Source organism: Lepidochelys kempii, chromosome 2 (assembly GCF_965140265.1).
Source record: "Lepidochelys kempii isolate rLepKem1 chromosome 2, rLepKem1.hap2, whole genome shotgun sequence".
Lineage (NCBI taxonomy): Eukaryota > Metazoa > Chordata > Testudines > Cheloniidae > Lepidochelys > Lepidochelys kempii.
The window spans coordinates 40,765,647-40,789,182 of NC_133257.1; the positions used below are offsets into that span (position 1 = coordinate 40,765,647).

Below are 23,536 nucleotides of genomic sequence, written 5' to 3' on the forward strand. Positions count from 1 at the left end.
GCCACTTTTTATCTGGGAAAGATGTTCATGCATGTTATTGTTTCCTGCACTTAAGCTGGTATTTAATAGAGAGAGCCAACATTCCAGTTAATATGGGGTTCTGCATCATAGATGTTATCTTCTAATGTGGAACTTGTACATTTTCTGAAAGTCTAATCAAGTGATGTCAGTATATCCCCTTGTGTATTGTTGTAGTAATAGTAGAGAATATCAAAAAGTTAGTGAGGCATGACTTTCCTTTCCTGTAAGCTTGTTAGCTCTTCTTAATTGGGTTTTGCTTTTCCAAATGATCACTTAAATGGCTTGTAAGATTACCCAACTACCTATGTCAGACCAATCGATCTCCAGTTTCCTGATGAGTCTAGCTTATTTCTGAACAAGAGAATTGGTGCTATAATGAGTTTTTGGTTTTCAGATAGCTGTTTCACAGTTAAAGATGTCTGTTAAAAATTCTCTGATTATTGTTCCCCATCTTTTTCACAATTTTGGATGTTTCAGCATGGATATTCTACAGCTCTGGGAATAGTATTAATTAATTACCAGTTTGTAGAAGATCAGCCAGGAAATCCATACGTTATGGGCCTAATTTTTAGAGATGCTGAGCTCCTGCATAGCCATTGACTTCTCATTTATTTGGAATGATTTAACCACATTTACTGAACCTGTGTTGCACATCATTTGTTAAGGTCCAAAGGTTTGTCTGTGTTTGACATCAGTTTGCTGAGTAATTTTTCTAGTATATACAGGTCCTTAAAATGAGAAGGTAATTGTTTTGTGCAGACCCATTCAATCCTCGGTCTCTCTGCTGTGACTGCTAACGAGACTGCTCATTAATGCTTTTTGTGATACTGTTTTTTAGAAATGGGAAGTGCTTTTAAGTTACATGTCAAAGAACCTCTCTGGGAAAAATCATGTTGGTCCCTCTGATTCAAGAGCTATTGCAGAGTATGTACTTAACATGGATTCTCTCTTTACTGTGCACGAAGCAGAGGTATTATAAAACTCAACCTAGAAAGGGCTAATGGGTTTACTATAGTCATGTCATTGATTTTATTTTCCTCCACTAGGTGGAAAAGCAGATCAAAAGTTAATAGAGCCAGTTTTACAGGTCTTGTTCTCAGAAAGCAAAAACTATATTTGTGTATTAAAACAAACTTCTTTCATACAGAAGTCTTCAAACGTGAGTTCACGGTCCCTTCAAGAGGTTTGTGAATATTTTTTCAGGTGGCCCATAGAGTATGTGGATTTTCCTTTTAATTATCAGAACAATTTACATTTTGTGTAGATGTTATATATAGATTACGCAAAAAAAAACAAACCCATCCACCATCGCCACCTAAAAGCTACATATAAAGACCATTGCTTAAATTGCAAAGTCAAGCACTCAAAAGTTAGGAAATGCCTGTGCTTTGTAATTGTGCCCTTTTGTGCCTTCCTTCCTATGTACTGAATGAGGCAGGAGTGCTATGGAAAATGTAGTATGTGATCATGTAATTAAAAACTGTATCATAATACATATATATCTCAGCGAAACCTGAATGGAATTTCATGTGACAAAAACGAGGCAGGACTTTGTCCCTGCCAAATTTCAAAGACCAGCACCACAATAGAGGTGTTAGAGTTTCTCTAGCTCAGGGGTCGGCAACCTTTCAGAAGTGGTGTGCCGAATCTTCATTTATTCACTTTAATTTAAGGTTTTGCGTGCCAGTAATGCATTTTAACGTTTTTTAGAAGGTCTCTCTCTATAAGTCTGTATATTATGTAACTAAATTATTGTCGTATGTAAAGTAAACAAGGTTTTCAAAATGTTTAAATAGCTTCATTTTAAATTAAATTAAAATGCTGATCTTACGCCGCCGGCTGCTACCAGCCTGGGGTTCTGTTCACCTAGGCTGGCGGCAGGCTGAGCAGGGCCTGCAGCTGGGACCCCGGCTGGCAAGGGGCTGGCAGCCAGAACCAGAGACCAGCAGCAGGCTGAGAGGAGCCGGCGGCTGGGAACCCAGACCAGCAGGGGCTGAGCAGCTCAGCCCGCTGCCACTCAGCCCACTGCCGGTCTGAGGTTCAGTCCGCCGGCTCCTGCCAGCCAGGGTCCCGGCTGCCTGCCCCGCTCAGCCCGCTGCCAGTCTGGGATCCCGGATCTGCCCACACAGAGTGGGTACCTACCTTCTCCCTGGTTCTAGCCCATTCTCTTCCTCTCTGCACTGAGCTGAGGGTGGGAGTGCAAGGAGCACAGGGCTGGGGGTGAAGGAGCAGGCTGGGGGTTGGGGTGCAGGGTCAAGCCAGGAGCTAGAATGAGGGAGGGGGCTCAGGGTTGGGGGAGGAGGTTTGGGTGTGGAGTGCTTACCTGGGCAGCTCCCATTTGGTGCAAGGGGTGCAGGTGGGAATGTGGGAGGGTGCAGGAGCTCCTGTTTGGTGCTCAGGGTGGGGGTGGGAATGTGCAAGAGTCAGGACATGGGGTCTGAGGGGGCTGGGTATGTGTGGGGGATGCAGGAGTCGGGGCATGCGGTGTGGGGGGGCTGGGTATGTGGGAGGTACTGGAGTCAGGGCTGGGGTCTTGGGGGGGGTGCAGGGGTCAGGGCAGGAGGCTAAGTGTGTGTGAGGGGGTGCAGGGGTCAGGGCAGAGGGCTGGGGTGTGGGGGGGGTGCAGGGCTCAGGGCAGGGGGCTGGGATGTGGGGGGGATGTAAGGGTCAGGGCAGAGGGCTGGGGGTGTGGGCTGGGGTCGTGGGGTGCTCCCAGCCCCCTTCTCAGAGCGGCTCACAGCAGGGGGCTGGAGGGGATATGCCCTCATTCCACCCCCTGTCCCCACGGCCCCGTCCCCACCTCTTCTCCGCCTCCTCCCCAGAGCAGCGAGCACGCTGCGGCTCAGCTTCTCCCCCTCCTGCGCAACGGCCATCAGCTGATGGGCGGCAGGGAGGGAAAGGAGGAGGAGGAGGGGCAGGAACACAGCACGCTGTGGTAAGAGGCGGGGTAGGGAGGAGCTTGCCTGCCCTGCAGCAGCAGCCAGCAGGACCAAGCTTCTTCATCCCGCCAGGGCGGGGTGGGGCGGCAGAGAAGAGTGGGCCAGGGCGAGCAGGATTTGAATGGCTCGCTGCTGCCAGCTGGGGTCCTGGCTTGGGTTTGGCAGCGGGCTGAGCGGTGCCGGCGGCTGGGACCCGGCAGGCAGCAGGGTGCCATTAAAAATTGGCTTGCGTGCCATCTTTGGCACGTGTGCCATAGGTTGCCAACTCCTGCTCTAGCTAGTTCATTGTAAAATCCTAGTAAAGACAGGGCAAGTGGTAGTCTTACATTGATATCAAGATAAACCCTAGAATCCTCCTCTCTATACTTCTCTCCCCTCACTGCACCCCTTCCCCCCCACGGGTTTACCTTGACCAGCTACATCAAGGTAAAACTACCACTTGTCTTGTCTTCACCAGGATTTTATATTGAGTAACTTTCTCCTGTTAGCTGTCTTGTAAATGACACACCTTTTTTACTCGTGAAGACATAACCATAAAGTTCGTAAGAATCTTGTGTAATGGAAATGTTAAGCAACATAAATGGAGGGGTCACAACCTGCTCCCCCTAAAATAATAAACACATTTGAAACTGGGGATGTGTGTGTTTTCCTTCAGAAACAATACATTTGTCTTCACTTTGAGGTAAGTATGAGGACGATTGATTCTTCTTCGAGTAGATACAGCCATGTATTCCACATGGGTGTGTTCGCACTCATTACACCAGAGCCAGAGAATTTGCCTAGCAGTACTCAGAGAGGGGCAGTACTTGCACCTTGTGGCCATAGCCCTTGCACGGGCTAAATGAGGTGGTGCCGCTCTGATCCCCCCCTCAGTTCCTTCTTACTGCCCATGGCTGGAGTTCGAGTTCTGTGTGGTTTCTAACCTCACAGTCTCTCTAGTTCTTAGTGACTTTTCTAGTTGTATATGGTTAATTAGTACCCTTAGTATACTGTTAGTTAGGTTTACTGTTAATTAGTATTTGTTTGCTTATTCCCTAACATTGTCCATTGTGTTGGGGGCTGGGATCCACAACAATCCCCTCTCAACAGTGCTTGCTGTGCATAGGCGAAGCCCACGTCAAGGAACGGTGTTGAGTTTGCAAATTGTTCACCAAATGGACACAGGTGGCAAGGGCTGTTCATCTAAAGAAGCACTTGCTTTAATAGGCCACGCAGGTGAGCTGCTTTGGCACCAAGGCCTTTGAAGGTCACTCTCAGGTTCTGAGAACCCTGTCGCTTCATGTCTTGGAGCTGGTGCCTCACCAAAGAGGCAGAGGAGTCGTTCCCTATTGAGTGTGCTGAGAAAGAGGTCACACAAAACTGATTGTGGCCGCTCTAGGTAGCATGAGGGCTCATCTGCCTCCTCCAGGTATGAATGCCACTATGCGAGATGGAGCACAGCTGCTCCCCAGTACTGCACAGGGAGGTCAGAAATCCTGTACCATCAACTCCGGTTCTGGCCCCGGGGCGTCTGTTGATTCCAGCACCAGCTGTTTCCGCGCTGGCGACATATCAGGTGGCAACAGACCTGCTCTGCCTTTCTGACCTGATCTCTCCTTTGGTCCAGGACTTTGCCAGGACTGCATTGTTCATAGACCCTTTGGCTGGGCAGGCCACTGATTTTGTGGTTCTGTTGGCACTGAACCCTAGTGTTTCCCTTCCACAGTCAGTAGAAGTGGGGCCTGTGCTGGGCTCAGCACAAGTCACCTCCTTGGCACTGGGAACTTTCTCAGCAGTCCTGCTGTCAGCACCGCCGATGTTACCATGGCTGTATTCACCACCTTCCCCTTTGACACCATTAGTCACTGTGGTACTGCTGCTGACTTTGGGGTTGACACCTCTTCTGGCACCAGAAATAATGGAGGGATACTCCATGCTGGTGGTATCATTTCCACTGTTAAGTGCCAGTTTGGGCTATGAATGAGTCAGAGCAGTTGCTCACACCCTTAGGGCTGGTTCCATCTTTGTCCCCTGAAGCCTGGGACTTCTTGGCATCCAGGCCAGGTTCTTCTTCCTCACATTCTCCATTACCTGGCCTTGCGGGTGTACATGCTGGCAGGGTAGAGGCACGACAGAGGTCAGCAGTAGCAGCAGAACTATTGTTCACAGTGCACATCTGGGCAGCCTTTCCCTCTCCAAGAAAGGAGGAGGCATTCGGGACCATAGTTTGGCCAGTCAACATACTTTCCCCCGCTGTCCCCCAAGCGTCCATTTTGACTCCTTGATCCAGAGCAGTGTCCCAGTTATCACTCCCTTCTTCCCGTCTCCTCCATTTGGGGACATCTCAACCAATAGTCAGCTCTCCTGAACGCTTTTCCTCCAATTCCGATCATCCCACAGGTCATCTTCAAGTTGGAGGTGGATTGAGCCAAGCTCATTCTCATTGCCCTCGTATGGCCGAGGCAGTGCTGGTTCTCCAAACTTCTTGTGCTATCAATTCAGCATCTCATACCTGTTCTTCTCCATACTCTCACAGAATCACATCTTGTATCTCGGTCTCATCTCTGTGCATCTCGTGGTGTGGCTGATTCATGTCTAAATGAGGAAGAGCAGTGTTTTGAGGGCTGTTTAACAGGTTCACAGTAGAAAGCCCTCTACCAGAATGGCCTATTCAGCAAAATGGAAGCGGTTTTAAGTGTGGTCATTGGCCATGGAATTCAACTGATCCTGGCTTCTATCCAAGATATCTTGGAGTACTTGCTGAACCTTCAGTTGCTGGGACTTGCACTTATCTCATTGAGAGTGCATCTGGCAGCAATGTCAGCATTTTATCTCCCCTGTAGCGAAGCGATGACTCACCAGTGCAGCACTTCCTGCTGGTCACCTCGGGAATTAGCTCTCCAGCGTATGGAGCACCTCCTCCTGGCCGGTGTCTTGCCTGCTGCTGCTCTCCGTGTCCCTCCCGGATCCCAGTGCCCCTTTACCTTGGGGTCCTGCCCCCTGGCAGTGCCGCCACACTCTGGGTCTCCCCTCTCAGGGGAACTCCCAACCTTCTATCCCCACCTTGCCACAGTGGCTACTGCCAGTCATCATCTAGCCCCCGGTCACAGGGCAGACTGCAGTCTGTCATGGCCACTCATCACTGGCAAGTAGGTTGGACCAGCTGCCTCTGCCTATTCCCAGGTTGCACCTCTGTTGCCCCAATACCTTTGTAGGCCTTCACCAAGGCCTGCAGCCTGGAGGTTTACCAGGCTGGAGCTCCCCAGCTCCCTTTGCCCTTTTCCCCAGCACTGTTTTGCTTCAGGTACCTTGCTCCCAGGCAGCTAGCCCTTCCCACTCCAGGGCTAGAGTGAGACTCCTTGAGCTCCTGAACTCCAGTCCTCTTATCAGGGCCAGCTAAGCCCTAATTGAGCTGGCTACGCTTGTGGTCAGCTACTCAAGTGCTTTCACTCCTTTTCCCAGCCACAGCCCTCTCCAGGGCTGCTTTTACTATTGGCTTCCCAGGGCAGGCCTCTCCCAGGGCTGTTTTAACCCCTTCAGGGCTGGAGCGGGGTGACCATCCTGCTACACCCCCATTCAGGGAATATTAGTCTTCTCCAATGTCATGGTTGCAAGAGTCTTAAAAGGGTTTGTCTCCATCCTCTGATCCAAGAGCTGGTTCCTCTGTGGGAACTTAACATGGTCTAGCGGCTTTAATGGGACCTCCATTTGAGCCCCTCACATCTTGTCCCTTTCCACTTTTGTGTCAGAAAACTTCATTCCTGGTAGCGATAACATCTGCAAGGAGAGTCTGTTAGTTGCAGGCTCTGATGGCAGAGCTGCTTTATACACAATTCCCTGAGGACAAAATGTCTTTATGACCATACCCCAAATTTTTGTTTGTCGTGATTTCTCATTTCATTTGAACCTGTGTTCTTTCCTAAGCTACATTCATCTCTGGAAGAGCAGCATCTCCATACATTAGATGTCAGGCGATGTCTAGCCTTCTATCTAGGTAGGACTAAACCATTTCATGCTTTGCCTCACCTGTTTGTGTCATTTGGAGATCATGTGAAGGGGCAAGCGGACTCTTTGCAGACTGTCTCCAAAGGCATAACATCTTGTATCAAGATTGCATATGACATAGCCTCAGCTATGCCTACTCAGCAGGTGCAAGCTCATTCTGAGAGAGCTGTCTCAATATTGGACATTTGCAGGGCTGCTACGTGGTTGTCCATCCATACATTTATGAACCATTATGCTGTTATCTCATCTTCCACGGTGGATGTAAGTTTTGGTAAGATGGTCCTGCAATCTTTGTTTAGGTAGACTATGAGCCCCGCCTTTTGGGTGTATACTGCTTGTTTATCACATACATGGAATACGTGGCTGCATCGACTTGAAAAAGAAGAAACGGTTATGTATTGTAACTACGGTTCCTTGAGATGTGATGCAGATGTGTATTCCAAGACCCACTGTCTGTCCCCTCTGCATCGGAGTCTAGTCTCTGGGTGTTTGGTGAGAAGGAGCTGACGGGGGGTTGGGGCAGCACTGCCTCATATAGCTCCAGGAGGGGCTGTGGATACAAGATGCAAGCGCCGCCTTGCACGTCCTGCTAGGCAAATTCCCTGGCTCCGGTGTGCAGAGTGCATGCACACATAAATGGAATACACATCTGCATCACATCTCAAAGAATCCAGTTACAGTAAGTAAGTGTTTCAGTTAATTACAGTATATTTTTGTTCATATTTGGCATTAAAGTCCTTCATAAATGTTAAGGCCCTGATCCTGCAAAGAGACCCTAGAGATCCTTGGCTGTGAATCTTTTTGCAGGATCAGTGTAGAAAAACCTATTGGCATAGGGCAGTTTGCCCAGCCCTTTCACTTCCCAGCCAATACAGAATTGTTTTATTCGGTATATTCCTGAGTGGTTTTTCAGTCTAGTGTTTAATATATTTCTAAAGATGGGACTGCTACTGTTGTCCTTGGGAGACAGTTCAATGTGTAAGGGGCCTCACTGTTTTCTGATATTCAGCCTTTTTGATGCTCACTGAACCAGCCTAAACAACTCCTCGCCCTCTGACATTTACACCCTTTCAGTGCATTGGGATACTAAACATATAGTTGTATCTCAAATGTTATAGCGTTGTAAATCATTTTAAGGATTGTGTACATGTTTTGGCATCTGCAGTGCAGAGAGGTTAAAACTAATTACAAGATTTCTATTCATTCTGCCAAGAGTAACAGAATAATGTATTTTGCTATTGGTATTGTTCAACTTAATTATTACATTTTTACAGTTGTGATATAATACATACTAGTCATTTAATACTTTATATTGTACATGCTTTTTATTCATCTAGGCTTTACCTATACATTAATCTGTGGGAACAATGGATTTCTTTTTTTTTAATCTTCATAAAATACTTTTCTTTAGGGAATACATCATCACTGAGATATTTTTCCTTAATGAAGACATCAGGTGGGTTTGATCAGAACATGCATTACAGTGGATTATATTCCGATTTAAATTGAAACATTTGCACAAAATTGATTTCCCCCCTGCACAGTCCTTGAAATAGGGCTACGTGTTTTGAGTAGAATGACAGAGCTGCAGTCAAGTTAAGTTGTGTTTCTTCATTGTATTAGATGTCACAATTTATATTTTTAAAGATAAACTTTATATGACATCCCGATGATCCTTCTTGGAAAAAAAATGCCCTTAATAGAAATAAAAGTACTAGAGAGCCATTTGAGGACATCTAATTTCATTTTGTCTTTACCACCAGTACTGCCAAGGTGGAATAGATGTATTGAGTGTCCAAGATAGTCTCTGCATTCCCCTATTCACATCAACTTCTCAGACTGTTAGAGGCATTGTGACTTCTTTCCCCAAAGTGTGCCAAAAAAGGACTGGAGTGGGATTACCTTTAGCATTAACTCACAACCAGCCAATATGTTTTAAACACCACTGCCTTTGTCTACTCTAAGTACTAACAGGTGTTTAATAATGTGTTATTTAAACACATTTTTAATGCAGCTTACTTCCTCAATGTAGGCAAAGCCCACAGCTATTGCTCCCAGCCTCCCTGCTTTAAGAAACTACTATCGTAAGTGTCCCTGCCCCATCCAGGGAAGCAGGAAACAGGGAGGGATGTTGTTATGGAGAGGAGGAATTCTATAGGATTCTTCCAGTTTATACACCTGGGTCATGCTACAGACTTATTGAGGCATAGTGGTGGCAGCCCTCAGTGTGGAGTTTCGGACCAGTGAATTCACACTGTGCAGCGATCTACTGCCAACACCTCTGTTACACACACAATGTCCCGCTCTATAATAGATATTATTATTTCTATTACTGTAGCACTTAAGAGGCCTAATCATGGACTAGGACCCCATTGTGCTAGGTGCTGCACAATCAGAGAACAAAAAATATAATCCCTGATCCAAAAAGTTTACGTTCTAAATATAACACAGACTAACAGATGGATAGAGATAGATAGATCAGAGGTGGAAGTCAGTTGCCATCTCAGTAGTGAATGAGAGATGAGAGGTAAGGGAAGAATGGGGGTAGGCTGTGAAAGGCTTGTTAAGGTGAAAGCAAGTAATCATGAGCAGTGGGTGACCTGCTGCTTTGGATGGGCTAGCCTGCCAGCCCCGACCCTGCATGCTGGAGCCCCAAAACCTCATGCCCCCCCAACAGGAGAAGCCCTGAGGGGGGCCCCCCCACAACCAGAGGAGCCCCAGTCTGCCCAACCCACCGCCTATCCCCCCCACCAGCACCAGACTGAGCCTCCTCACTCCCCTGCCCACCTGTGGCTCTCTGCTGGCTCTCCGCATCCCTCCTCACTCCGCTGTCCCTGAGGAGGCGGGACGCAGTGAGCAGCAGGGACCTCCAGAGGTGGTGGTGGAGTGGAAGAGACATGGCAAACACAGGCAGGCAGCAGCAGCAGGAGGTTGGGGACTTTGTGGGAGGGGCAGGGCCACTGTGACCCAGGTGTCCGGCAGCAGCTTGGCAGCAGTGCCAGGGATACCTGCTGCCCATGCAAGTAACTTATGTTTGATGCAGTAGAGAAGGGGGAGCCAGCAGAGGGGTGACATAGTGAAAATGATGGGAAAATTACCTTTGCAGCACCATTCTGAATGGATACGAGTGGGGCAAGATTGTGTTTGTCCAGGCCAGAGAAAAGGATGTTGAGGTAATTGAGACATGAAATATGAGAGCCTGGATGAGAATGTTAGCTGTGGGGATGGCTAGGAAAGGCCGTATCTTAGAGATGTTATGGAGAAAGAATCAGCAAGATTTAGACATAGCCTGTCATTGAGGACTTAGACCAGTGGCGGACAATCTGTGGCCCGTGGGCCACACGCGGCCCATCAGGGTAGTTCACTGGTGGGCCGCGAGACAGTTTGTTTACATTGGTTGTCTGCAGGCACGGCTGCCTGCAGGTCCCTGTGGCCGCGGTTCACTGTTCCTGGCCAATGGGAGCTGTGGGAAGTGGCAGCCAGCAGAATCATTGTACTTAAGCTTAAAGTGTATAGAATTGTGTTTAAGTGTTTTATTAAAATACAAAATTCAATAAAGAATGTTAGCTTGCATTTTAAATAGATAAATAATTTGTAAGCGCGTGCTCATGTGATATTATATGCATACTGTATCCAGATAACTGGAATCGTTCACTGGTAATTTGCCTGCAGCACTATTTCAAGGAGAAATATTGAAACAGGGAAGAGGAAAAGAACTAAAGGGCATATACTGCCTTTCCAGTGTAAAACCAAGTAGAAAGGGAACACAGCTTCCCAAGGTTGCATAGCTTTTGTAAAGCTACGAGACACTGGGTTCTGTTCCCTTTTATTTTGTAGGAAGAAGGGGAGCATATGACTCTTCATGAATTATGCTTCTTTCAAAGGAAACCAAGGACACGTACGTGAATCCATTCTGGACTAGAATTTTAAAAACTGAAAAGAGGACAATGGAAAGATTTTGTAAAGTGGGAGTGTCACAGTGATGTTAATAAGCTATATTATTTCATGATATTTAAGTGCAGAGTTTATGTAAAGTAAATGAAAAGTTATATGTCTGATATAGTATAATGGACTGTTCACGTCCTTGAAAGAATCCAAATGTCAAATTCATTACCAAGACAGTATCATACTTATGCTCAGTATTCAGAACAAATTTCTCACAAATTTCTTTGTGTGTCAAGATAATGGAGTGGTTGATACAGGACTTGATTAATCGAGAATTAACAGAGGGTAATGTAATTAGTGCAAATCAACGTGGATTATGGAAAATACATCCTGTCCAACTAACTTGATACCTTTTTTGATGAGATTACAGCTAAATGATATAAAATTAACATAGCACACATTAAATGGATTATAAGGGGGGAGGGTAACTGAAAGGTCTCTAAATGTAAATGCAAAAGGAGAATTGTCATCGAGCAGGCATGCTTCCAGTGAGATCCTGCAGGGATCAGTTCTTGGCTCTATGCTATTTAACACTTTTATCAGTGTTCTGGAAGAAAACATAAAATTATCACCAATAAAGTTTGCAAATGACATAAAAATTGGGGGAGTGGTAAATGAAGATGATAGGTCACTGATTCAGAGAGGCTGTGACCAAAAGAGCTAATGTAATCCTTGGATCCATAAATAGGGGAATTGCAAAAAGGAATAGAGAAGTTATTTTGCTTCTGTATTTGGCACTGGTGCGACTGCTGCTGGAAAATTGTGTCCAGTTCTGGTGCCCACAGTTCAAGAAGGGTACTGATAAATTGGAAAGGGATCAGAGAAGAGCTGTGAGAATGATTAAAGTATTAGAAAACATGCTTTAAAGTGTTACACTCAAAGCACTCCACCTATTTAGCTTAACAAAGAGAAGATTAAAGGGAGACTTGGTTAGAGTCTATAAGTATCTACATGGGGAACAAATATTTAATAATAGCCTAGCAGAGGAAGGTATAGCGTGACCAATGGCTGGAAACTGAAGATAGACAAATTCAGACTATAAGTAAGGTGTAAGTTTTTAACAGTGTGGGTAATTAACCATTGGAACAATTTACGAAGGGTCACTGTGGATTTTCTCTCCCTGTCAGTTTTTAAATCAAGATTGGATATTTTTCTAAAAGATATTCTCTAGGAATTATTTTGAGGGAGTTCTATGGCCTGTGTTATACAGGAGATAAGATGAGCTGATCACAGTGGTCCCTTCTATCCTATGAATATATGAATCTATAAATTGTAGGCTCTGCTAGCCATCATGTGTCTGACTATGTGTTGACTGAGATCCCAATTCTGGAATTGGATAAGCCTGTACAGAGCCCCATAGAAATCTGGCCCCATGCAGATCCAATTGCAGTGCCCCCCCCCTTTTTAACTGAGATTTTTTTGGGGAAAATATTTTTAAGATAACATATTTACAACTACTTTAGAAAAGTTAAATTCTTACAGCTATCTGTTATGGGGATATAATTTTATTTCTTTTAAGTATAGTTTTCATATTTTCCTTACATATGATGCTTGTAAGGACATGAAAGGGCACAAAATGTTTTTGAGCTCATAGCCACACTCAGAAGTGCAGTTGTTGACAGACAGTACATTGGTGATGCACTACATACATAAGTAAAGGGACACCCAGTCTTCCCTGCTTTATAGACAGTCAAGTTGTGAAGTTGGTGCTACCTGCATGGTGTAATTCCAATGACCCTACACCTTCCTTGCAGGTGCTAGCAATGACTTGGTGGACTTCTTAAGCAGACAGTTGGTGACCAACCAATGGGCCCTGCAAAAATCCATTAGCAAGTCAGTATTCCACCAGTGGAGGAACCTGGTGACAGGCCTGTTTGTCATCAAGGACAACACCAAGTATCCAAAATACTATTCCAGAAGAGGCATGAACCTGGGATCCTTGCCAGATGCTTCCCACTGCAAAGGAACCAGAGATTCCACTAGCCCCCAGCATGATTGCCAAGGCCTGAGGAGACCAAGCTACAGTCATCCTCGGTGCTCCAATTGGCTGAGGCAGTTTTGGTTGATTACAAATGTCCATGCAACCATCAATTGGGCTCCTGGACCACCCAGATATGTTATATATTAGGAAAAACTTTTTCACTAGGAGGGTGGTGAAACACTGGAATGCGTTACCTAGGGAGGTGGTGGAATCCCCTTCCTTAGAAGTTTTTAAGGTCAGGCTTGACAAAGCCCTGGCTGGGATGATTTAGTTGGGATTGGTCCTGCTCAATTGGCAGGGGGTTGGACTAGATGGCCTCCAGAGGTCCCTTCCAACTCTGTTTTCCTATGATTCTAAGGGTTTCTACAGGTATGTTAGCAACAAGAAGGTCAGGGAAAATGTGGAACCCTTACTGAATGGGGGAGACAAACTCGTGGTGATCGGGGGAGGTCCTGGATGATTGGAAAAAGGCAAATATAGTGCCCATATTTTAAAAAGGGAAGAAAGAGAACCCGGGGAACTACAGACTGGTCAGCCTCACTTCAGTCCCCGGCAAAATCATAGAGCAGGTCCTCAAGGAATCCATTTTGAAGCACTTGGAGGAGAGGAGGGTGATCAGGAACAGTCAGCATGGATTCACCAAGGGCAAGTCATGCCTGACTGACCTGATTGCCTTCTATGATGAGATAACTGGCTCTGTGGATATGGGGAAAGCAGTGGATGTGTTATATCTTGACTTTAGCAAAACTTTTGATATGGTCTCCCACAGTACTACTTTAACTTGCTGGCAAGAATATGAATTGGAGGAACTCTGACTATAAGGTGGATAGAAAGCTGGCTAGATTGTTGGGCTCAATGGGTAGTGATCAATGACTCGATGTCTAGTTGACAGCCAGTATCAAGTGGAGTGCCTCAGGGGTTGGTCCTGGGGCCAGTTTTGTTCAACATCTTTATTAATGATCTGGATGATGGGATGACACTAAGCTGGGGGGAGAGTTAGATATGTTGGAGGGTACGGATAGGGTCCAGAGTGACCTAGACAAATTGGAGGATTGGGCCAAAAGAAATCTGATGAGGTTCAGCAAGGGCATGTGCAGAGTCCTGCACTTAGGCCGGAAGAATCCAATGCACTGCCACAGGCTGGGGAGTGATTGGCTAAGCAGCAATTCTGCAGAAAAGGACCTGGGGATTACAGTGGACAAGAAGCTTGATATGAGTCAGCAGCGTGCCCTTGTTGCCAAGAAGGCCAACAGCATATTGCACTGTATTAGTAGGAGCATTGCCAGCAGATTGAGGGAAATGACTATTCCCCTCTATTTGGCACTGGTGTGGTCACACCTGGAGTATTGCGTCAAGTTTTTGTCGCCTCACTACAGGAGGGATGTAGACAAATTGGAGAGAGTCCAGTGGGGGGCAACAAAAATGATTAGGGGGCTGGAACACATGACTTATGAGGAGAGGCTGAGGGAAGTAGGTTTATTTAGTCTGCAGAAGAGAAGAGTGAGGGGGGATTTGATAGCAGCCTTCAACTACCTGAAGTGGGGTTCCAAAGAGGATGGAGGTAGGCTGTTCTCAGTGGTGGCAGATGACAGAACAAGAAGCAATGGTCTCAAGTTGCAGTGGGGGAGGTCTTGGTTGGATATTAGGAAACACTATTTCACAAGGAGGGTGGTGAAGCACTGGAATGGTGGAATAGGGAGGTGGTGGAATCTCCATCCTTAGAGGTTTTTGGAGGCCCGGCTTGACAAAGTCCTGGCAGCGATGATTTAGTTGGGGTTGGTCCTGCTTTGAGCAGGGGATTGGACTAGATGACCTCCTGAGGTCTCTTCCAACCCTAATATTCTATGATTCTATGATCCACTGAATAGTTTTTTTTCAGCCTTCTCTCATCCAGTGATATGTAAATTCCCAAGGACCCTCCTGCATGCTTTCCCACTGGTTAGAGACCCTACTTCAGCATGGGACCACAACATCATCCTTCTAAAGTTTATGGAGCCCTTTTGATTCCTCTGAGTGTTCTGCCTTCTGTCTCACTCCCAAAAGTAGTAATGGCCATCACCATTCTGATGGCCATCACCTTGGTCAGATGAGTAAGAGCTTTAGGCTCTTGGGAACCCCTTCATACCTTGTTTCATAAAGACAAGATGGTACTGAAACATTGTGCAAAATTCAGCCCCTATGTGGTTTCTGAGTTCCACTTAAACCAATCAATCAACTTAATTGTGTTCTTTCCAAAGCCAGTTTTCTACAAAAGGGAAAAAGAAGCCCTAGGCCTTGGATATATCCAGTGCTCTTTGAAAGAACATCAGTAGGAACAAATCTTTCAAACTGCCCTTATGTCTATTTTTCTTGGCTGGCCACTCCGAAGATCTGGTCATTTCATCACAGAAACTTTCAGAATGAGTAACACATTGTCTCTCACTGTCCTACCAGCCTGCTGATGTACTTCTCCCACTGACTCTTAAGGCCCACTCCACCAGAGCCCAAGTGGCACCATCAGCCTGTTTCCTCAATGTGCTCATTTCTGAAATCTGCAAGACTATTACGTGGAGCAGCTACCCTCACATTTGTCAAGCATTATACACTGAACTTAATTGCTAGATCAGATGCCAAATTTGTGGAAATGATACTCTTCAGCTGATACAGCTGATATTCCTCATCCCCACCATTCTGAAGAGAATACTCCTTGTGTAAGGATGCATAGCCAAAGAAGAAAGAATGATTAGTCATACTATGATAATTGTAGTTCTTTGACATGTTGTCAGTGTGGATGCCACATATAGACCTGGGTGAAATATTCTGAATGAAACATTTTTTGCTGAAAAATGTAGATGTGGGTCAACTGAAAGGTTGCAATTTTGCATTGAATTTACTAAATTGTTTCGGTCGTAAAGACCCCAATAATTGAAAAAAACTGAAATCTTTTCAATTCAAAAATGACTTTTTGTTTCAAAATCTACTTAAATTTCATTTTAAAAAAGGATTAAAAAAAGTCAAAAATGAAACAAATGGTTTTGTTCAGCCTGAAACTAATTGTTTTCAGTGTTTTTGGTTTACCAAAAAATCCCAACTTTTTTTTATATTTTTTGATTTTTTGGCTTGCCAGCAAACAGAAAAATCAGTTATTTGCACAGCTTTATGCATGACCTCTTATTCCCTCACTGCTTTTGGAGTCCTCAGCTACCAAGGGGCTTTGAATTGCAAAGAAACTAAAGCAAGGTTGAGGCCATTCCACTCTTTATGCCCTTGCACAAGGTGGCACAGGCTGCATGCGCATTCCGGAAGGACATTGCTATTCAAAAGATTCCACGCTTGCATGCCAGAGACACATGCACACCTACACGAGGTCCACTCTGACTACAACAATTCAAAGAACAACAGTTACTGTAGGATATGTAACCGTTCTTTAACATGTTAACCACATTGTGAATTATTAACTACGTTTGTACAGGTTAAACTATAAAGACTCTGTCGTGTTCATTATTTTTAATGATAGAGAAAATCTTAATTTCCCACTATTTTTATTTGACATGAGAGAATTTTAGAAAATCCATCCTTTCATAGTTGTGAGAGTATTAGTTTAGAGTTTTACTGTATTGTGGTGGATACAAGCAACTCTTGTTTTCTTTAAAGTGGGGTGATTATAACTGCTTACTTTTTGTTGTCATTGTTTTTATTATAGTAATGATCATAATGCTAAGGAGCCCCAGTCATGCACCAGGGAGCGTATTTAGTCAGAGATAAGAGAGTTATAAATTCCTCTTTTTAAGTTTCCTTAAGTAAATTGAACACTTCAGTTGTTCTACAATTCCCACTCGAACTCCCCCAAAAAGGTGACTCAGAGTGCAAATTAAATGTGATTTGTTCATTTTTGAGAAGCTTCAACTCTAATCTTGCTGACCACTTTCCTTAATTTGCATTTAATGGCAAGGATACTGTTTCTTTTAGTTTTTCCTAGGTTTACAGATGTTTTCAGTCTCCTGACATGTATTTAATAGAAATTTTTATGTAGCTCTGAAATCTTCAAGAGTAGCTCAAGGAAAATATAGAGTGAGCTTATTTGTTTGTTGTGAACGAGGGGGAGCGACATGGTATCTGTCATAAATAAACTTGTTATTTTTTCTGATCATAATTATGTCTTATGTATGAAGCATAAGTACAGTAAGCAGAGCAGGAAGAAAAATAATTAGTTGTTAGATGACGCAATACTATAGACCTGCGTCTGCCTCTTTAATGCTAATAGCTGAGTTACTTTTTGGCCACATAAACTATACAATGTAAAAGCTGGGGGGGATCATAAAGATTTTTTTTAATAGGTATTATTTTTTTCCCCAGCACCTCGGCCTCCTTCCATCAGGAGCCATGCTATTGCTATCTCCTGTTGGATCATGGCTCTCCCCCCAGCCCCCCCCCCCCGCTCCCCCCTCCCCACTTTCCTCCTCTCCAGCTCTGACTGCAGAGAGCCAGGAACCTGATTCAAGTCACACTGAATTCAAATGGAGTTGAATCAGGCCATAGGAGAGGAAGTAGAAACAGGACCTGAAGCAGAGACATTGGATAAGCCCTGAATTTGGCTCATTGGTGCATGTGTGTGTGATTGTCCATATTTGAAAAGATGAATAGAGGCAGCAGCTGCCTGGGCTTACAAAGGGAACTGGGGCAACAGCTAAGGGAGACTTGGGTAAAGTGTGGAAACATACATACATTTATGTGAAAACGTCACAGAATAAATGGAGGAAGCACCATGGATAGAGAGGAGTGGAAGAGTTAAGTGAGCAGGTTCTGGGGAACAGGAAGCCGTTATTTGAAAAAAAAAAAAAAAAAAAAGGAAATGGTTGAAACAATGAGAAACTCAGAGGGAAAGCTTATTAGAACAGAAAGATGTAGAGAGGGCATGTAGGAGAGAATAACTGAATGAAGCTGAGGCAGTAGGGAGAAAACACAATACAGAAATAAAGGTTAGTGAGTGAAAAGAAACTAGACCAACTACTAATATTGCAGTAAAATTATAGTGAATGGGGAAAGCCAAACAAACAAAACCCACAGTGCCAGAGACACAGAGGAAAAGATTCACCAATGTACCTTAGAAAGAAAAAGTTGGATGAATAAAAGTAGAAAGGGAAAAAAAGTGAGTAAGTTTGTTATTAATTTATAGGAAGTCTAATACCAAATTATATTTGTGGTTTTTTCATATACCTGTGATTCTGGCTAACTGAGGGGAGGCTGATTTTGTGGGCTACTCAAAAAATATTAACCAGGCTACTTGCACTCTCAAGTCCTGCTCCAGGGTAGATAAAAATCAATGGTTGGGGTTTTTTTCTTTTCTTTTTTTTTTGGGGGGGGGTTTGATTTTTTTTTAATTTAAATTAAATATTGGTTTATTTTAAAAAAATCTATTTAAAATTAAATTTGAAATTGACAACATATGTTAAAGCCCACACATATAATAATGTGTTAAAATCATGAAAATTAAACACAAAAATTGTAGTAAGCAGTTTGCTTCTAAAGTTTTAAAGAAAATCAGATCACTGAGCTTGTGGAAGTCAATGGTTAAGTGCCTGGCCCCAGAATTTGTTGAAGTCCTAAACCAGACTCTTCTACAGGTACAGAGGGAATATTTTCTTCATTACAATTTATTGAACTAGATCAGTTCAATGACTAGTTCATTCAAAGTTAAGAAACCAGTTGGCAGCTGAAAAAGCAGGAAAGTAAACAAGTTGTGAGAGGAAGAGCTCTACTAATTTTAAAATCTTGAAGGACGTGATGACCAGGAACAATAAGTTCAATTCACTACCTTCAAATAACGCTTCTTTGCTTAAAAAATCAGTTACTTTTAATGCAAAACATGTTTTGATAAGACAAAAAAAATCAAAAAGTTTATGTATCCAGCACATTGAAGGTAGTTTTATTTAATTTAAATAAAATAAATAAATGCTGTTTTTGTGCATTTTTAATTGAATTTGAATTTCCATCTATATAGAGCTTGACATAAATCACAGTTAAAAAGTTCATCATCTAGTAAGTTAGAAATGCATCATTTACTGTTTTCTAACATAAGAATTGTAAAAATTAAGAATCTCAATAAATGTAAATTAAGCTATGCTACTGTTTAAATAAATGTATATAGATAGAGTGCATCTTCCCGCTTAGCAAAAAAATAGTACCAAGTTTAGTGTAAAGACTCTATTTAGTTGTAAATCAACATGTTTTAGTGGTTATCAGTGAAAATAAACCTTTCTTTAAGAAAATAAATAAAACATGATTAAAATTGATTATTTAAATCAAGGTACAGCTCTGCTTCCTCCAAACCCTTAAAGGAAAAATAGTTAATAAAAATTGCTTTTTGTACATCTGTGGGCTTCTTTAGGTAAAACTGATGGCATCCTTTGAACATATCATGCTTTTGTGTCTAGTTACTTTACAGGAACTGAGACCAAAAGAAAAAAAGCTCCTTAAATTTTACAATAAAATGCAAGCATACACACTGTAGTTGTTTTACAATTCTTAAATATACTACGGTGTACCACAGTCCAGGTTTGCAGTTGATGAAATTTCTTTTCTCAGCAGATCAGAAAGCCCACACACTCATACATTATACATATGCCTAAAAAAATGTTTGCAACATTCTCCTGCTCCTCCGCCCTCACTGTAGTTTATTCTCTCTTTAAAACAGGATAATTCCACCCAATCTAGGTTTTTACTTAGTTTGCTTTTAATGCTTATAATAAAAAAGTACAGGTTTGTCTAGTGTTCTTGTTTTTCATTTCAACTAGGTTACTTGTGCTTGTCATAGAATCAGAGAATCGTAGGACTGGAAGGGACCTTGAGAGGTCTTCTAGTTCTGTCCCCTGCACTCAAGGCACGACTGAGGATTATCGATCATCCATGACAGGTGTTTGTCTAATTTGCTGTTAAAAATCTCCAATGACAGACATTCCACAACCTCCCTAGGGAATTTATTCCAGTGACTAACTACCCTGACAGTTAGGAAGTTTTTCATCCATCTAAACCGCCCGTGCTGCTATTTAAGCCCATTAGTTCTGGTCCTTTCCTCAGAGGTTAACGAGAACAATTTTTCTTCCTCTCCTTGTAACAACCTTTTATGTACTTGAAAACTATTATCATGTCCCCCTTCTCCAGACTAAACAAATGCAATTTTTTTCAGTCTTTCTTCATAGGTCATGCTTTCTAGACCTTTAATCATATTTGTTGCTCTTCTTCGGACTTTTTCCAATTTGTCTTTCCTGAAATGTGGTGCGCAGAACTGTACACAATACTCCAGTTGAGGCCTAATCAGCACGGAGTAGAGTGTAAGAGTGCTTACTTCACTCCTGCTAATACATCCCAGAATGATGTTTGCTTTTTTTGCAACAGTGTTACACTGTTGACTCATATTTTGCTTGTGATCCATTATGACCCCCGATCCCATTCTGCAGTCTTACTTCCTAAACAGTCATTTCCCATTTTGTATGTGTGCAACTGATTGTTCCTTCCTATGTGGAGTACTTTGCTTTTTTTCCTTATAGAATTTCATCCTATTTACTTCAGACCATTTCTCCAGTTTGTCCAGATAATTTTGAATTTTAATCCTATCCTCCAGAGCACTTGCAACCCCTCCCACTTTGGTGTCATCCGCAAACTTTGTAAGTGTACTTTCTATGCCATTATCTAAATCATTGATCAAGATATTGAACAGAACTGTACTCAGAACTGATCCCTATAGGACCCCACTTGATATGCCTCTCCAGCTTGACTGTGAACCACTGATAAATATTCCCTGGGAATGGTTTTCCAATCAATTATGCACCCACCTTAGAGTAGCTATATCGAGGTTCTGTTTCCCTAGTTTGTTTATGAGAAGGTCATGTGAGACAGTATCAAAAGCCTTACTAAAGTCAAGATATACCACATCTATCGCTACCCCACTTCCACAAGCCTTGTTACCTTGTCAAAGAAAACTATTAGGTTGGTTTGACCCAATTTGTTTTTGACAAATCCATGCTGACTGTTGTTTATCACCTTATTATCTTGTCGGTGTTTGCAAATTGATTGCTTAATTATTGTCATTATGTTTTTTATTGTACTGGTAGAATTTGTATATTTATATTATTTGAGTACAACATTTTATGATTCATAGTATTCTTTTATTCTGGATGTAGCCTCTGGGGAGATAGTTACATAGACTTAATATAGTGTTTTTTCTGTTTAATAGATTAACTGTTCTATTCGATGGGTGAACTCTTTTGACGTCCCACAAATGGCAACATATTTCAGACATAATTCTTTTATGAAAAGAATGGGAGTGGGAGTTTATGCCGTAATTTATATGGCACTTTCTAGCCATCTGCTCTGTAAGGCTATGATCCTGTTATATGCGGAGTACTCTCAACTGCCAGTGAAGTAATTTACTCATTGTCTATACACCATCTGTGCACCAGTTTTGCTAATTCAGTTTAAAACCACATCTTTAATTAAACTGCTACAACTGTGTATTATTTTTATTTAGTACATACTGATATTTGAGTTTGTATAACAATAAGTAGACATTACATGAATCAGTGCAGAGTTAGTCCAATAAATTCATAAACATAGCTTATTTTGTAGGGCAGTAAATCTTCCATCTTCAGACAGTTTTAACTTTTCCTTTCCTTTCAACTAAGGAAACGCTACTTCACCGCAAGTACAAAGACCTTCTTTCATGGACTACTTTGATAAACAAGATTCCAAGAATAAAAGCCATGAAAACTGTAATCAGAACATGCCTGAACCCTACCACATATCCAAAAATGTTTTCCCTGATAACTGGAAAGTCCCTCAAGACGGAGATTTTGATTTTGTAAGTACATTTACAGTGTTACTTTTCTAATGTTTACTTCCTTGCATACTGTTTATTTTATATATGCTAAAATTAATTAATCCTTTCTATAGCTTTCTAGTAGTGCAAACAAAATAAGTCATCTTTCAAGGATAACTTCCAAATATTTAATAATAAAGTCATGTTCTAGCTGTTATAACAACACGGAACATGACTTCTAAAAGAGAGTGGTAGATTGGAGTGAAAACATTAAAAAAAATTCCTTTCAGTAAATGTATTCCTGGCGCTTTTCAATTTTGTATTGTAGTTTTTATCTTTATCGAACTTCTTGTGTGATCTAGTTTATTAAAGCCTTCAAAAATATGAATATACTGTAAATGGGTTTTTTTGAGTTAATATCTCAAGTGAGACATGTAGAAAGAATTTTAAACTAGGCAGAGCAATTTACATATCTCCTAAGTAGATTGAATAAGATCATTTAATGTGTCCTTTGAGTCTTTTGGTACAACTTGTATTACAATTCCTGTGATTTCTGGAACAAATTATTACATCTTTAGAAATAATACGTTGATCTGTTTGCTCTCTGTTACACTAGCTTGAATGTCTTTTCCTTCAAAATGTGGGGTTTTTTTAAAGATAACAATGAAAAATATGGCAGAGACAAAAAGAACTGTCTCCAAGCAGCCAGTAAACCGATATAGTTTTAAAATGTTCTTTTATCAAAATGAAATAAATAAACTGATAAGATTGACTTGGACACGTGATGTATAGCTGTAACCTTTTTTTCCCCCACTCTTTTATATTTTCTAATCTTTCTAAACAAGGGAATTTAACATACCTATTGTAGCTTTAACATGATCTTTCCTTCACTACACTGTAGTAGCTAAATTTGATCACGATACCTTCAGAAATTGAAAAACACTGCATTTAATTTTAGGTGACAGCTGTAGGTGTGGGATTTTTTTCTCCGTTTTCACTTACTGTCTTTCTAAATAAAGCTGACTCTTACATTTAAGCTACTATGATACGGCAAGTGAAACAGTACAATATAAACTGTTGCTGTAGAAGAATAAAGCTTTTGAATAAGTACACTGTTTTTTTCTATGCTACAAAAATACAATAGCCAGCATCTTCATAATCAACAAGTGAAATAACTAGTACATTATTCATTGGAAAATAACTATCTGTATCTAAATGTGGTTTATATGGTAGTAATAAAACTACTTTAGAACTGTTGTAAAAACTGTTTTGCTTTTACGGATGGGCAATAATTACAAACAAAATGAATACATTTGTAAATTCTAAGGTCCTGAACCTGTAAATATTTATCCACAAGTAAATTTACACAAATCATAGAAGATTAGGGTTGGAAGAGACCTCAAGAGGTCATCTAGTCCAACCCCCTGCTCAAAGCAGGACCAACCCCAACTAAATCATCCCAGCCAGGGCTTTGTTAAGCCGGGCCTTAAACACCTCTAAGGATGGAGATTCCACTACTTCTCTAGGTAACCCATTCCAGTGCTTCAGCAGCCTCTTTGTGAAATAGTGTTTCCGAATATCCAACTTAGATCTTCCCCACTGCAACTTAAGACCATTGCTCCTTGTTCTCTCATCTGCTACCACTGAGAACAGCCTACCTCCATCTGCTTTGGAACCCCCTTCAGTAGCTGAACATTGCCATCAGATCCCACCCTGACTCTTCTCTTCTGCAGACTAAATAAGCCCACTTCCCTCAGCCTCTCCTCATAAGTTATGTGCTCCAGCCCCCTAATCATTTTTGTTGCCCACCGCTGGACTCTCTCCAATTTGTCCACATCCTTTCTGTAGTGGGGGGCCCAAAAACTGGATGCA

At 42.4% G+C, this 23,536-nt stretch overlaps 1 protein-coding gene across 8 annotated transcripts in view; it reads left to right on the forward strand.

The window, feature by feature from the left end:
• STK3 (serine/threonine kinase 3) overlaps positions 1-23,536 on the forward strand; it is a 294,979-nt gene that overhangs the window by 170,737 nt on the left and 100,706 nt on the right. For 4 of the 8 annotated variants that reach the window (XM_073330479.1, XM_073330478.1, XM_073330481.1 and 1 more), the window contains one exon: positions 21,531-21,706. In XM_073330479.1, the coding sequence (XP_073186580.1) occupies positions 21,531-21,706 (176 nt within the window). Of the gene's footprint in view, positions 1-10,781; positions 10,843-19,643; positions 19,763-21,082; positions 21,096-21,530; positions 21,707-23,536 lie in introns of those variants that run through there. The other 4 variants (XR_012157123.1, XR_012157124.1, XM_073330482.1 and 1 more) reach the window with 4 other exon arrangements.